Source organism: Hemiscyllium ocellatum, chromosome 14 (genome assembly GCF_020745735.1).
Source record: "Hemiscyllium ocellatum isolate sHemOce1 chromosome 14, sHemOce1.pat.X.cur, whole genome shotgun sequence".
Taxonomy (NCBI): Eukaryota; Metazoa; Chordata; class Chondrichthyes; order Orectolobiformes; family Hemiscylliidae; genus Hemiscyllium; species Hemiscyllium ocellatum.
The window spans coordinates 33,915,431-33,928,504 of NC_083414.1; the positions used below are offsets into that span (position 1 = coordinate 33,915,431).

General features: G+C 39.6%; 1 protein-coding gene across 3 annotated transcripts in view; it reads right to left on the reverse strand.

Moving 5' to 3' along the window:
* LOC132822339 (ERC protein 2) overlaps positions 1–13,074 on the reverse strand; it is an 820,981-nt gene that overhangs the window by 431,125 nt on the left and 376,782 nt on the right. For all 3 annotated transcript variants that reach the window (XM_060835591.1, XM_060835589.1, XM_060835590.1), the window contains one exon: positions 7,514–7,651. In XM_060835591.1, the coding sequence (XP_060691574.1) occupies positions 7,514–7,651 (138 nt within the window). The remainder of the gene's footprint in view (positions 1–7,513; positions 7,652–13,074) is intronic.

The window sequence follows — 13,074 nt, forward strand, 5'->3', positions numbered from 1 at the left end:
TTCAACTCTGATCTCCACCATCTGCAGTCCTCACTTTCTCCCAACTGGAAGTTATGATAAAATTAATAGAAAACAGAGCTCATACTGTATATTAGCTGCCACAATTGTAAATTGGTGACAATAATGTAAGATGATGCACTTATATAAATACTGTAACAGCACGAGGTGTAACAGAGCAATTCAACTGTTCTTGGTCCTGGCAGTCCACAATTTATTTTCGGAATAAAAAAAAATCAAATGTTAAACCTGTAAACAAGTAATTCTTGTTCTAGCATTTACAGGTCTCACTGTGCTTACGGTTCAAAGCCCTGAAAGAACTATCATATAAGGCCGTCAGATTCCAGCAATGCTGGTCTTAATCTGGCAGCTCAAAGGTGTGCAAGATCAATTTCATTTCAAGATTGATTCCATATTTCCTCACCCCCGCTGGCTAAGGATCAGAATTTGGCTTGGTTAATCTCTCTGGTGGCATAATAAAGATCAACTAGGTGAGAACTACAAACACAAAGCGACATACTACTGCTTTATCTTATTGCTGGTGTATTCAGATGCATTATTAGCTCACAACATATTAGCAAATAGCTCAAGATATATGATGAACAATTTTCTTTCCATTCCAATATGCTTCGTGAAGTTAGCAAGCTATAAAATAAGCAAGTTCTGTCTGCCAGATGTGTATATCGTAATTCCTTGCAGGAAAATTGACTCATACAAAAACATGCACTTCAAGAACAAAGGTTTAGCACTATATAGCAAAATATTAAAGGTTCAAAGTGTGAAAAAAATTTCAAACAATGGTATTCCGTTTCTATTTTACTTGGAATCTGAGCAGTTTAACCGGTAACTGAAATGGAAAGCAGAACCTGGTAACTGCTGAGATCGGAGAGAGCAAAGAAAAAGAGATCCAAGCAGTAGGAATGATGACCCTTCACATGTGCAAGAACACTGACAGTGACAGTTGGCATATCTCAATTCTTCCAGGTTGGATAATGGACAATTTCGTTGTCCACTGAATCAACAAAATCAGGAAAATAAAAGTTGCTTTCAAGTCACATGGTTGAGCTCACTTGTGCTCAACTGAAGGTGGATGGGTCGAAATGGTGTGGTTTTTTTTAATGTTCTGCTGCTTCTTATTAAATTCAGAGCCAGACAAGAGCTAGAATTTTAGGCCACATGACTGTCATCATACATTTCAATATTAAAGACCATTATTTCTTCTTTCAGCAATTTCTGTAAGAGCATACTCTTTTGCTATTGGTATTACAAGAATTGGCTGAGCTTGGTTTGTGAAAAAAATTCTGAAGAATATCATGTTGTGAAGACATAAAGGCATTTTAAGGATTTTCTCCACAAAGCAGGACAATTTTTCTGGTGTCACGTTCTGTCAGAAAATCTCTGCTTCTTGCTGTCAAATACCACTTGGGTGGTAGGTTTTCTTTATGCAACAACACTCAGAATTCCTTATTCTGTAGGCCATGAACACTTAACCTCTCTCACTCAATTAGCATGCAGTCAGTTGGGTTGGCGTGTGGAGAGTTCAGAACCTGCCTCCCATATGGGACTTGAAATGTTCATCATATGGTAAAGAAAAGGATCAAATTTTTAACTGCCACAGCTGGTCCAAAAATCTAAGTCTGCACAGCCACTAAGGGGCTATCAAAGTGGTTTTCCTGATCCCTATTCCATTAGTTTCCAAAGGCCTGAGAAGAAAGGGAGAAACTTCATTCAGTGATTTCCCCAACCAGGGAATTTGTAGGCTGTCAAGAGCTAAGGGCCTAAAATGCCACTTTTGTTTTTAAAAAACTCATCTGTAGCTCCCTCAAATGTTTCACCAGATAAATTTGCTTCAGGAAGTACAGCTGATGCACAAAGGCCATAAAAGCCCCTAATAGTCCCTAATTTGTTTCCTCATCTCTCAGACACTAAAATTAGGTTCTCAAATAAAGATTGAATTCTTTCACCCTGATCCCTAAGTGAAGGCCACCGGAAATCCTACAGCCTCAACCCAGGTCTCAAGCAACAGTCAGGAGACTGAGACCCACATGCCAATGGGCAGGCACCCTGCAAGTTCCTCTAGATGCAAGATTGAGGCTACTGGACCTCCCCTCAAGGTGTGGCAAGGCAATTCCATCCCAGCTGACCAAGCAAGGACGCACAGAGATTGCAGAGGAAGTCAGCAGCTGTATGGTCACCCACCACCTCCCCCAATCCTGATTGCTGTGTTATGCACATTGCTGGTCCCTTCAAGTCACGTGGGCAAGTTCTCCATATTGCCATTGGTGATGCGTTCTTGGTGTTTGCACGTGGCAACCTGAGAAAGTCCACTAAATGGTAGGAACTCTTATTGTAGGCCAGAAGGTTAACAAATACTTAAATATTGTACTAACCTTTGTGGCTAATTTAATAGTGTCCCTCCTTGTTTACAGAAGAAACAATAAGAATGAACAGTGCATGACAGATACAGGCATCCCCTGGATTTAGATCTTTGATAACAGCAGAGGGGATGGCTCTGGAAATGGGCGACTTCCATTCGTACAACGCACGATCATAGGTGATGAGTCAGGGAATCAAAGAGGTGTAATGCTTACGGATCCAGCAATGGCACTTAACAACAAACATGGGTGGAATGAAGGGATAGGAAGTATTGAAGGCCTAAATGTTTGTGTTATGTTATGTAGGCCTTGGCCATCCTGAAAGCCTGGCTTCCTCAATCAAAAGGGTGCTGACCGTCAGAAAGCCAGCTCAAACAGATCAGTCAGAGCTGAGCACAGATCTGCATCCTATCACTTTAGCCATTACCTCAATGCAGCAGTGACAAAATGAAAAGTAGGTGAAGTATCTGGTGCCCATACCAGTCCCTTACCCTTATTGCCTGCAACCCTGTGATAGTGAAACTGGTACTAATATATAACCCAAACAGCTGACAGACTCTAAATAACATGCCCCTCGTACGCTGACCAAAATTGCAACTAAATCTCATGTGAGTCAGCATCCACCTTCATCTCTGGTATCATTTGAAAATACAACACTTGCAGAAGCGCAAGTCTCTGATCTGCTATGGCAGCCATTGAATTTAAATAGTTCATAATTAACAGAGTTAATCAATCCGTAACAAGCAATTGAACATTAGACCATTATAACTAATACCACAACGGTCTTGCTTCTTTCAAAAAAAGTCATGTTTTAAACATCAGTCCTGAAACACTGCTCAAAAATTCCTGATTCACAAATCTGAAAAACCATATAAAATTGAAGAAAGCTGATTGCCCAAAGTGCTCAATTTGAAAGTAATTGGACTGATGCTACCTACGCAGGAGTACTAGCATCTTGAAAAATTATTTACACTGAACTGTTTAAGAGCCCATCTACGTTGGCTATGTAGAAGTGTAAGCTCTTAATATAGCTGCCTCTTTGTTAAATATACTCTTCAAGCAATAACACATAATAGTCAGATGAATTAACAAAGATTAAAAGACTAGGAAATGCCTCCGGAGTTATCCAATTCTGTAGAACTCACCCATTTGTTGTTACAATAGGTGAGCATACTCCACAACTTCAGTTACCAATCTTGGTCAAGATGAGAAAACCTGGATGGCATTGACAATGTTAAGAAAATCAGAGACATGAGGCCAAGTCCGAAAAGTCGGGGATAATAGAAGGTGACATCTTCTTTCCCAGTTACAGGAAGAGGCCTTTCTACTCTGTACACTTCCAAAATACTTTATTAAAACTAAGCTTTTAGATCAGCCATTCTATATTATCAATTATTTAACTGATGAGAAACATGGATAACTAATGAACAGAACTTTACATTATAAAGGAGGTTTCTTTCTTTTTGGTTTTTGATTCCTTGCACATATCCTATATGTGGTTTGGGTCTTCAGGGGTAGGTAGGGTGAGGTGGTCATTGGCAATCTGGTGGACCCTCTCTCAGCATCACTTATTTTAAACTCAAACTTGAGGTTCAGGATTGAAAATTTTATGCTGATTCCTGAAGAGCAAAAGCCAAAAAGGTCTACAAATTTGCTAAAGATACTGCATGTTAGTGTGTTCTTAACAGATTGTGAAAAACAAAAATCAATTTTAACATTCTCCATAAGTGGAGTATCAGCAGCCTGAAAGTGGCTTGGCTTACCCATTGATCAGGTGGGAAGCTACTTCCAAGATGGAAAGCAGGGTCTTTCTATATAGGATCCCAATTGGAATTCTTGTGTAAAAATTGGCAATGTGCAAGCTGCCAAAGCTCAACTCATTTGTACAATATTAAGAAGCTGAAACAATAAACCTTACAAGAATTGTTGGATGCCATTCCAAACAAAAAACTTTGCAATTTTATTTTTGTGAGTCTAAAAGATGAAGGAATGCAAACATATCACGACTATATGAATATTCTCAACCACTGCTAACTCCATGCTTCCTGACGGTTATCAATGCGTCAGATAAAAGGCAGGCAATTCCCTGCTCTCCTCAACCAACGTGTTGCCCTGGAACAAAGATTAAGGACACACACCTGACCAAGATCACTGGAAAGAGCACCTGGACTTGAAAACATCCCCATCAGTTGTTATATTTTAAACTTCTTCACAGAACAACCTCGATTATCTCACGGGTGGGGAGTATTTTGCTCGGATAACTGATTGCTCAGATAACAGATAATGTTTTTAACGGGATCTTGAGATCTTGTTCGGATAATCTGACATTCATATAACTGACATTTGGATAACCGAGGTTGTTCTGTATACCATTTCATGGAAGCAACTTAGTTTGCTAAAATAATTTACAATCTTCCTCATGTCCAAGCAGTTTATAGCAGACATCCAAAGATGTGTGATCCAAGGGTCAAGAAATTGTGAAATGGATGATGATGGTTTCCTTCAATGACATTACTCCCTTCTTTCCAACTGTTTTTAACATTTTATAAAAAATGTACATCCCACTTGAACCCAATTGTCTATGCCAACTAGATTATGCTGTGGGCATCATCATATTGGGGTCAATTAAATTTTTAACAAGTTCAGTTGAATCTTAATTTGGCACCTGCCCACCCTCTATTGTGCTGCTGAGGTCAGGGGTCGATAGTATGGCAGTGGGCTAGCCTATTTATTTCATATGTCCCTTCGGTGAAAACACGCACAATGAGAGCGTGTAATATCCAGTTTTGGGTTTCATGCTTTACAATGCTGAGTGAGTTGATCTCAGAAGAACAGAAGAGCTTGAATTAAAATCAGTGGTCCTGTGCTAACAGAAAATAACTTACAAAATCAGCTCAGGTTTCCAATCTTAATTAGTATCTAATAACTTTGGTCAGGAATTATACACGTGCTGTTATCTGGCTAAGATTATGATCAGTTTCAATTGCAACAATCAGGAAACTGATGACACAATTTCAAAACTCTCATATGGCAATATGGAATTTTGGCATTGGGAAAAATGAGTGCTCAGAAAACTGCCCAGAAAATCCATCCAAAGAACCTAATCTTATTACGTAAAATAAATGTCTATACTCCAATGCAATATAAAATATAATCAAACTTCTGTTCAATTCCAGCTTCTTTCTCTTTGCAGAATTGGTTGCAGGAACAGGGTTTTCCACACTTGCTAGTTTAATGTTTTTGAATTTTTGTCATCAAATGCACATTTAAGTGTTTACACTAACGTGCTGTTGAGGTTTTGTTATTATAACAGAAGCATCTGGGCCAAAAGTGCCTTTTGATTTAAATGCATTGTTCATGTTATCAAAAATTTCAAAGCAACATCATGCAAGGCATGAAAGCTTGCCTATACAAAAATGATTAGCATCAAAATATAGTCTGCAGCTATAATAATGTGTTACTTCATAACAAAACCAGCTTTTATGCCATGCAGCTATAATGTCAGCTAGCTCAGTGACTTAATAAATAAAACTCAATTTTCATTAAACCAATTCTGGACTTTTTACTCGTTCATTTGGGATTGAATTGTACCACAACTTTTTTTTTTAATTTTACAGCTTTCTAGAGGTTAAATGAGAACCTTATGGGAAACCACATAAAAGTGGTGTCTGTGAACAGCACTAATAATTGCAGGATGTCATTTAACTTGACTTTATATTTTTTAATCCATTGCTTAATTGCTGAAGTTTAGCAATGTTGACAATAAAAGCTGGAAACAAACCAGGTTTCTAGATTTGTAATAAAAACTGGCCTTAAGCATTTTGTGTGCACTGCAATAAAACCCATATTTATTGAATTTTATATTTGTTCGAGTGTCACTTCCTGTGCTGGATAGAAGGTTGTGTTTATTTTGGTGAGTATAAGACTGTGGGTGTGTCAAAGAATTATTCTCAAAGAGGTTGGGGTTATCTTTAGTTATGCAAATGGTAAATTGTACAGATGGAATTTGGCTCGAGTGTTGGAAAGCACAGAGAAGCAAAGAAATTTCTCCCATTTAGGGCTTCTTAACATACAATCATAACCAGGGCATCTCCACCAATGGTTTTTGTTCTACTTCACACAATCACTTTTGGAATTCCATAAGGGACCTCATGATTCATCCTTGTCTCATTTTAATCTATGTTGTCCCTTGGAAATATCAGCCAATGAATCTTATTCCTACATCAAGTTACAGACAATTTAAATACATGATACAAGCAGCCACTGGATACCATCCCCTTTTCAGGCTGATTCAAGTGTATCCAACTACTTTCAACTTTGGCAATTCTTTTTGTATCTGCTTAACAGTGACTAAGTCACAATGACCAAAAGGTAGGTTAGGTAAATGAGGCTGTCTTTCAGATAGTTTATTAAAACTATCTAAAAACATAGAATGGCCTCCTTCTATGCTATAATTATTCCACGATCCTTTAACTACAAAATCTGCATGGCAGTTAACCTTAAATTTTCAAACTTATTTAGTGAATGTCCACTCAAAGCTATTAGCTAATGTATCTCTTTTAATCCATTCGAAAACAAGTGTCTAAAACAAATGTCAATAAGCTTTCATTATACTTTTTAGGAAAACTTAAACTGCTTCAATTAAATTCAGCAGCATCAGAGAATCCCTACAGTAGAGATAGAGGCCATTCAGTTCATCAAGTCTGTACCAACCCTCCAAGGAACATCCACCCAGATACACCTCCCCATCCTATCCCCGTAACCCTGTATTTACCACAGATGATCCACCTAGACTTCACATCCCTGGACGCTACAGGGGATTTTAGCACAGTCAATCTACGTAACCTGCACAAATGTGAACTGCAGGAGGAAACCGGAGCATCCAGAGGAAACCCACACAGAGACAGGGAAAATGTATAAACTCCATACAGTCATACGAGGCTAGAATTTAAACCTGGGTCCATGATGCTGTGAGCAGCAATGCTCACCACTGTGCCACCACCCTACCTTCCATTGGTTATCGTTTTCTGAAAATTACATGGTGTCACAATGTTTATTAAAGCATATCAATTTTATGTAATGCTGAAAAACCATAATATATGCATAAGTGGTGTTTCAAAGGCTGCAGCAAAATTCACTACCTTTTCTGATAAAGCTTCTTCTAGCGTTGCCAAAGCTGTATCTGTATTGCTAGAGTCTGTCTGTAATGACTTAACTCGGTCTTTCAAATTGTTAAGTTGTTTATCTTTGTCTTTAAGTTGTTCCTGAAGATTTTCAATCTGTAGGAGCAAACAAATAATGTTTCAGTATTAATGTGCATTTTTACCTTCTCATTTCACAACGCATATAAAAATATCTGCATTAAGAACAGCAAGAGTATTTCCTGCTATATATTGCATTCCTCCAAGCATTTGAGATTACTCCATCACACTCCTCAGCTGTACCTTTGTGGATGATGAACAGTGCAGGACAGTTCAAAAGCAAATCATTCCCTGCCTAATACCCAGTCTTTGGTCTGCTTTTGTAACCAGAGTTTTGATGTGGTGTGTCCCATTAATTATCGGGGCAATTGTGACCTTCCCAGAGCCTGACAATGCGGGATTTCACAATAACAGTGCCATTGCATATTCAGGGGAAGTTGGTAAGACTGGCTGTTGCAAAACGCAAATGTCATTCATGAGCCAAAGAAGCCTTTCTCTTAAAGAAAAAAATTGCTACACTCAGATAATAATGACCTCATTAACTGAGAAATTGCAAATGGCAGTCAACACAATCATCTCAGGGAGTCCCTCTCCCACTGCAACTCCCAGGTACACCATGCTACTTTCTCCCCACCCGACCCTCCTCTAGCTTATCTCTCCACGCTTCAGGCTCTCTGCCTTTATTCCTGATGAAGGACTATTGCCCGAAACGTCGATTTTGCTGCTCCTCGGATGCTGCCTGAACTGTTGTGCTCTTCCAGCACCACTAATCCAAAATCTGGTTTCCAGCATCTGCAGTCATTGTTTTTACCGAGCCCAAATCTAACCCTATTATGGAGAAAGGGTCATTGATGAAGCAGCTGAAAGTGGCTTGGTTTCAGACATTGCCCTGAGACATTTCTGCACCAATGTGCTGAAGCTCAAAAGTTAGGTATCCAATAACTACAACTACCTGACTTTACTTTGGGCTTGGTATGACTCCAAATGATGAACATATTGGGACAAAGACACACACACTGGGCAACAGACCAAGACTCACAGAGCAAAAGGCAATCAGGAGAGATACAAGTTACAGACAGAGAGGGGAAGAGGGAGGCCAAATGAGAGAGAGCATGAGTATGAGAGAGGAGTAGGGAGATAGAGAGAGGGAGTAGAAGGAGCAAAACAGGAGGGGGAGGGTGGCAGGCTTGATTTAATAGGGAGGAAGGGTGAATTAAAGTGGGAGGAAGATAAGCAGGAAAGTTAGTTGTGAAGAGGATGCAAGAAGCCACCAAACGAATACAGGTGGGTTCAGTGAGTGTGCAAACATCTAACAAATGAAGTACAATGTGGGAAAGTGTGACTTGACCATTTTGGCAGAAAGAATAAAAACAAAGCATATTATCTAAATGGTGAGACGTTGCAGAGAGATCTGGGTGTTGTATAGCACGATTTGCAGAATACTTGCATGCATGTACATTAAGTAGTTAGGAAAGGTTGTTTTATTATGAGTTGAATAGAAAGCAGGAGTAGCGAGGTTATGCTTCAGTTACACAGGACATCGGTGAGAGTACTTCTTCTGAAGTACTGTATACAGAACCATCCTTATGAAAGGATGTTCATGTATTGGAAGCAGCTCAGATTGATGCTATGTCAAATGCCTGGAGCAAGTGGATGGTCTTGGGCAGAAACACTAGAAAGGTTAGATCGTATCCTCTGGAGTTGAGAAGTATCAGATTCTGAGGGGAATTGACCAGGTGGATGTCAAAAGGATGTTTTACTTCTAGAAGAATCTAGCACAAAAGGTTATTGTTTAAAAATAAGAGTATGCCCATTTAAGACGGAGGTTGGGGGGTGGAAGGGAGCGTGAGGCCGGGGTGGGGGGGGGGGTGGGGGTGGGGGGGAGAGGCCGGGGTGGGGGGGGGGTGGGTGGGAGGGAGAGGCAGGGGTGGGGGTGGGCAGGAGGGAGCGAGAGGCAGGGGTGGGGGTGGGAGGGAGCGAGAGGCAGGGGTGAGGGGGTGGGCAGGCGGGAGGGAGCGAGAGGCAGGGGTGGGGGGTGTGGGCGGGCGGGAGGAAGCAAGAGGCAGGAGGGAGCCTCCTTCACTCTGTTGGCCAAAATTCAGTTTGCCCTTCACGGTGAAGTCAAGTGAAAAGCCCCTTGTCAACATCCCAAATTGCAACTCCTCCGAGATTCCTGCTGGACCTTCCCTCTAATCTTAATGAAACCAAGTCTCCATTCCAGAGCAAGGAAGGCTGCCCTCAGGATAACTAGGCTCAATCACACACATCCCAAATATAAAAGGTGGTACGATAAGACCAAAAAGATGTAGGCATGAAGACCATATTATCGACTCTGCTCTGCCAATCAATGAGATCAAGACAGATCTGATAATCCTCAACTCCAATTCCTGCATTCTCCCCCAAAACTTGGTTCCCTTCTGAAGAAGGGTCACTGAACCCAAAACATGAACTCCGGTTTCTCTCCACAGATTCTGCCAGACCTGCTGAGCTTTTCGAGCAATTTCTGTTTTTGATCCTTGATACCCTGACTAATCGAAAATCTGTCTCAGCTTTGAATAAAATTAACAACAGAGCCTCTACAGCCCTCTGCAGCAAAGAATTTCACAAATAAACTACCCTCAGAAGAAATTCTTCTTCTTTTCGATGTTCAGTGTTCACAGTATTCTCGTGATCTGACAAGTGTCTTGCGTAGTTTTGTTAAGCCCTCCTTCTTTTTATACTCTATTCCCTTTGAAATAAAGGCCAGTCCTCAGTTTACCTTCCCTATTATCTGCTGAACTTTTATACTAGCTTGTGATTTATGCAAAAGGAGTCCCAAACATCTGAGCAGTTTTCTGCAATAATATTCAGCTCCTCTGTTCTTCCTGTCCAAGTGGATAAACTTCCATTTTGCCACATTACATTCCATTGCCACCATTTTTCCCATTTCCTTAACCTGTCTATACCTCTTTGTAGACTGACTGCCCTCACCATTTTCCTTCCTATCTATTTTTGTGTCATCTGAAAATTTGGCTATAGTATATTCATGTTCCTCAGCTAAATCAATTACAAATACATGTACTCAAAAGCTCAGAAATGTTTTTCGTGGAGTGTGGAGTATCATTTTGGTGAGCGAATAAGTGACCCAAATCCACACCCACTCAGATGTGACGTGGCAGCATGGCCCAGCACTGGCAGCATCAACTGTGCCTCAGTGTTTATACTATTGACATTCCTGAAGAAGGGCTCAGGCCCGAAACGTCGATTCTCCTGCTCTTTGGATGCTGCCTGACCTGCTGCGCTTTTCCAGCAACACATTTTCAGCTCTATTCACACGTGCATCTGCTGTTGGTAATTTTGTTTTATTTCACTGTGAAAATGCCATTTATTCCGAAATCCAAAAAATTCTGAGATGTGAAAAGCAACTGGCCCCAAGGATTTTGACTAAAGAATTGTGTACCTGTACTATAAATAATTGTGGCCCAACAGCCTGTGGCACTCTACTAGTTACCATCCTGAAATTGTCCCCTTATCCCAACTCTCTAGCTTGTATTAATCAAACCTCTATGCAAGCTTCAAAACTATGAGCTTGTTAAGTAACCTAACATGCAGGACCTTATCAAATAGCTTCTGAAAATCCAAACATATTGCATGCACTGCTTCTCATTTATCGATGCTGCTTGTTACCTCCTCAAAGAACTCGAATAAATTATACAAGGCAATTATTTCATTCTGACTCTGCTTGATCATATTAAGTATTTCTAGATGCTCTGCTCTTACATTCTTTATAATAGTCTCTAACATTTTCCCAATAACAGATATTAAGTTAACTGGCCTATGGTTACCTGTATTTTGTCTCCTTCCTTTTTGAAACAAATACATTGGCAGTTTTCCAATACCCTACATAATATTAACTTTAAAACTAACAAGGATTAAGAATTAGAGTCAATTTTCCATTTTAAACATCTTGTGCCATTTTTCCTGACAACCTTTCTGTGAGGGAACACTTCATGGCACAGTTACACTATTGGAAGAACGTACCTAGTTACAGAAGTTTACACAGGCAGTTTGTATTACACATGCAGATATAGGAATAAATCTTACAAACATAAAAGCAAGACCAAAACATACAAAAGTCAGGATTACAACTGCATGCTCTGGTCCAATTATCTGCTCATTTTAAATCAGCTTCACTAGAAGACTATGTTTATTTTGATTCCTTGTTTGCAAACTATTCACTGGTATATACAGAAACATAAATGCCACTTATTTATTAATTATTTTTATAAAAGGCACATTTAAGGTAGTAATAAGTTGCACTGATTTTAAATATCTGATATTTCTAATATTTCAGGACTAGAACTTCATTGTTTAAGCTAAATGGTTACATGTAAAACCTCAATATTTTGCTAACATAGTTTTAAAGACCACCAGCAACACCGTGGTACTTGAGGTCTTTGTTTCCCACCATTACAGCCATAGATTTAAGTTTCAGCATTCCCAGACATTCAGATCTACTTTTCACGTACATATTGCATTTTATTAGTTATAACCAAGCCTGCCAGCTGGAATGCCTCACAGAAGTAGAGAGTTTCATCTGAGGGAGGGGAAGGACAATCTGTCATTTTGTGTCTTGCCTGCAGCAAGTGCACTTAACAGCTAAAACAGAAGTATAGTTACGATGAAAGCTGCAGAAAAGTATGTAACCCTTTCTGTACTGTAAAATTGAAAAGACCATCCTTTTGAAAAGGCAAGTGCATCCTCTCAAATTATACCTGAGCAAAAGGCTATAGCAGCACATTTATTGATTAAAACTGCATATTTTAACTGTTAGCATGTTTTAATCAAACATTTTCATTATTCAAAAATAGTGTGAATTGATTTGAAGAACTGGCACCTCAGTTCAGTTTTGAAATGTTCAGGGGAATTTTGCATCTGCCACCTTGTGGCTTATCTGAGATACTGCATATTGAGTCACATTTCCAAAAGCATTTCAACAGTAAAGCAGTTAAGATAAAGTAAAGATTCTCCTTTCAGAAACCCACAACACGTGCGCTTAAAAAAGAATTCATTTCTTATAAATGGAATACTGTCCATGGAGAATTAGAATCAATTACAGTTGTGATGGAGTTCCTATGCTGGCTCATGGCCAACATCTGCTGAGTATATCACACTTGCACACACAAGCCCAAAACTAAGATCTACAAATCATTTTCCTGCTACCCATCATAACGTACACAGGTATGTTTGCATGCCTGCCTTGTGCAAAAAGACCAGTGCTGTGCCAAAGAAACATGACTGCACATGTTAGATTACTAATCAGAGAAATACATTGCAATGGACCTATGGTATGAAATGTGCATAATTATAAAAAGCCGTTGTAAATATTGACAAAGAAAATAAAATTCAGAAGACTTATTTGTTTGAAAGTAGAGATTAATGAGCCAAACTACGTACAACCGCAGCACAGCTTCACAGCCCATATTTTTGTTAGGATCAGTCATTTCCATTTGCATCTAACC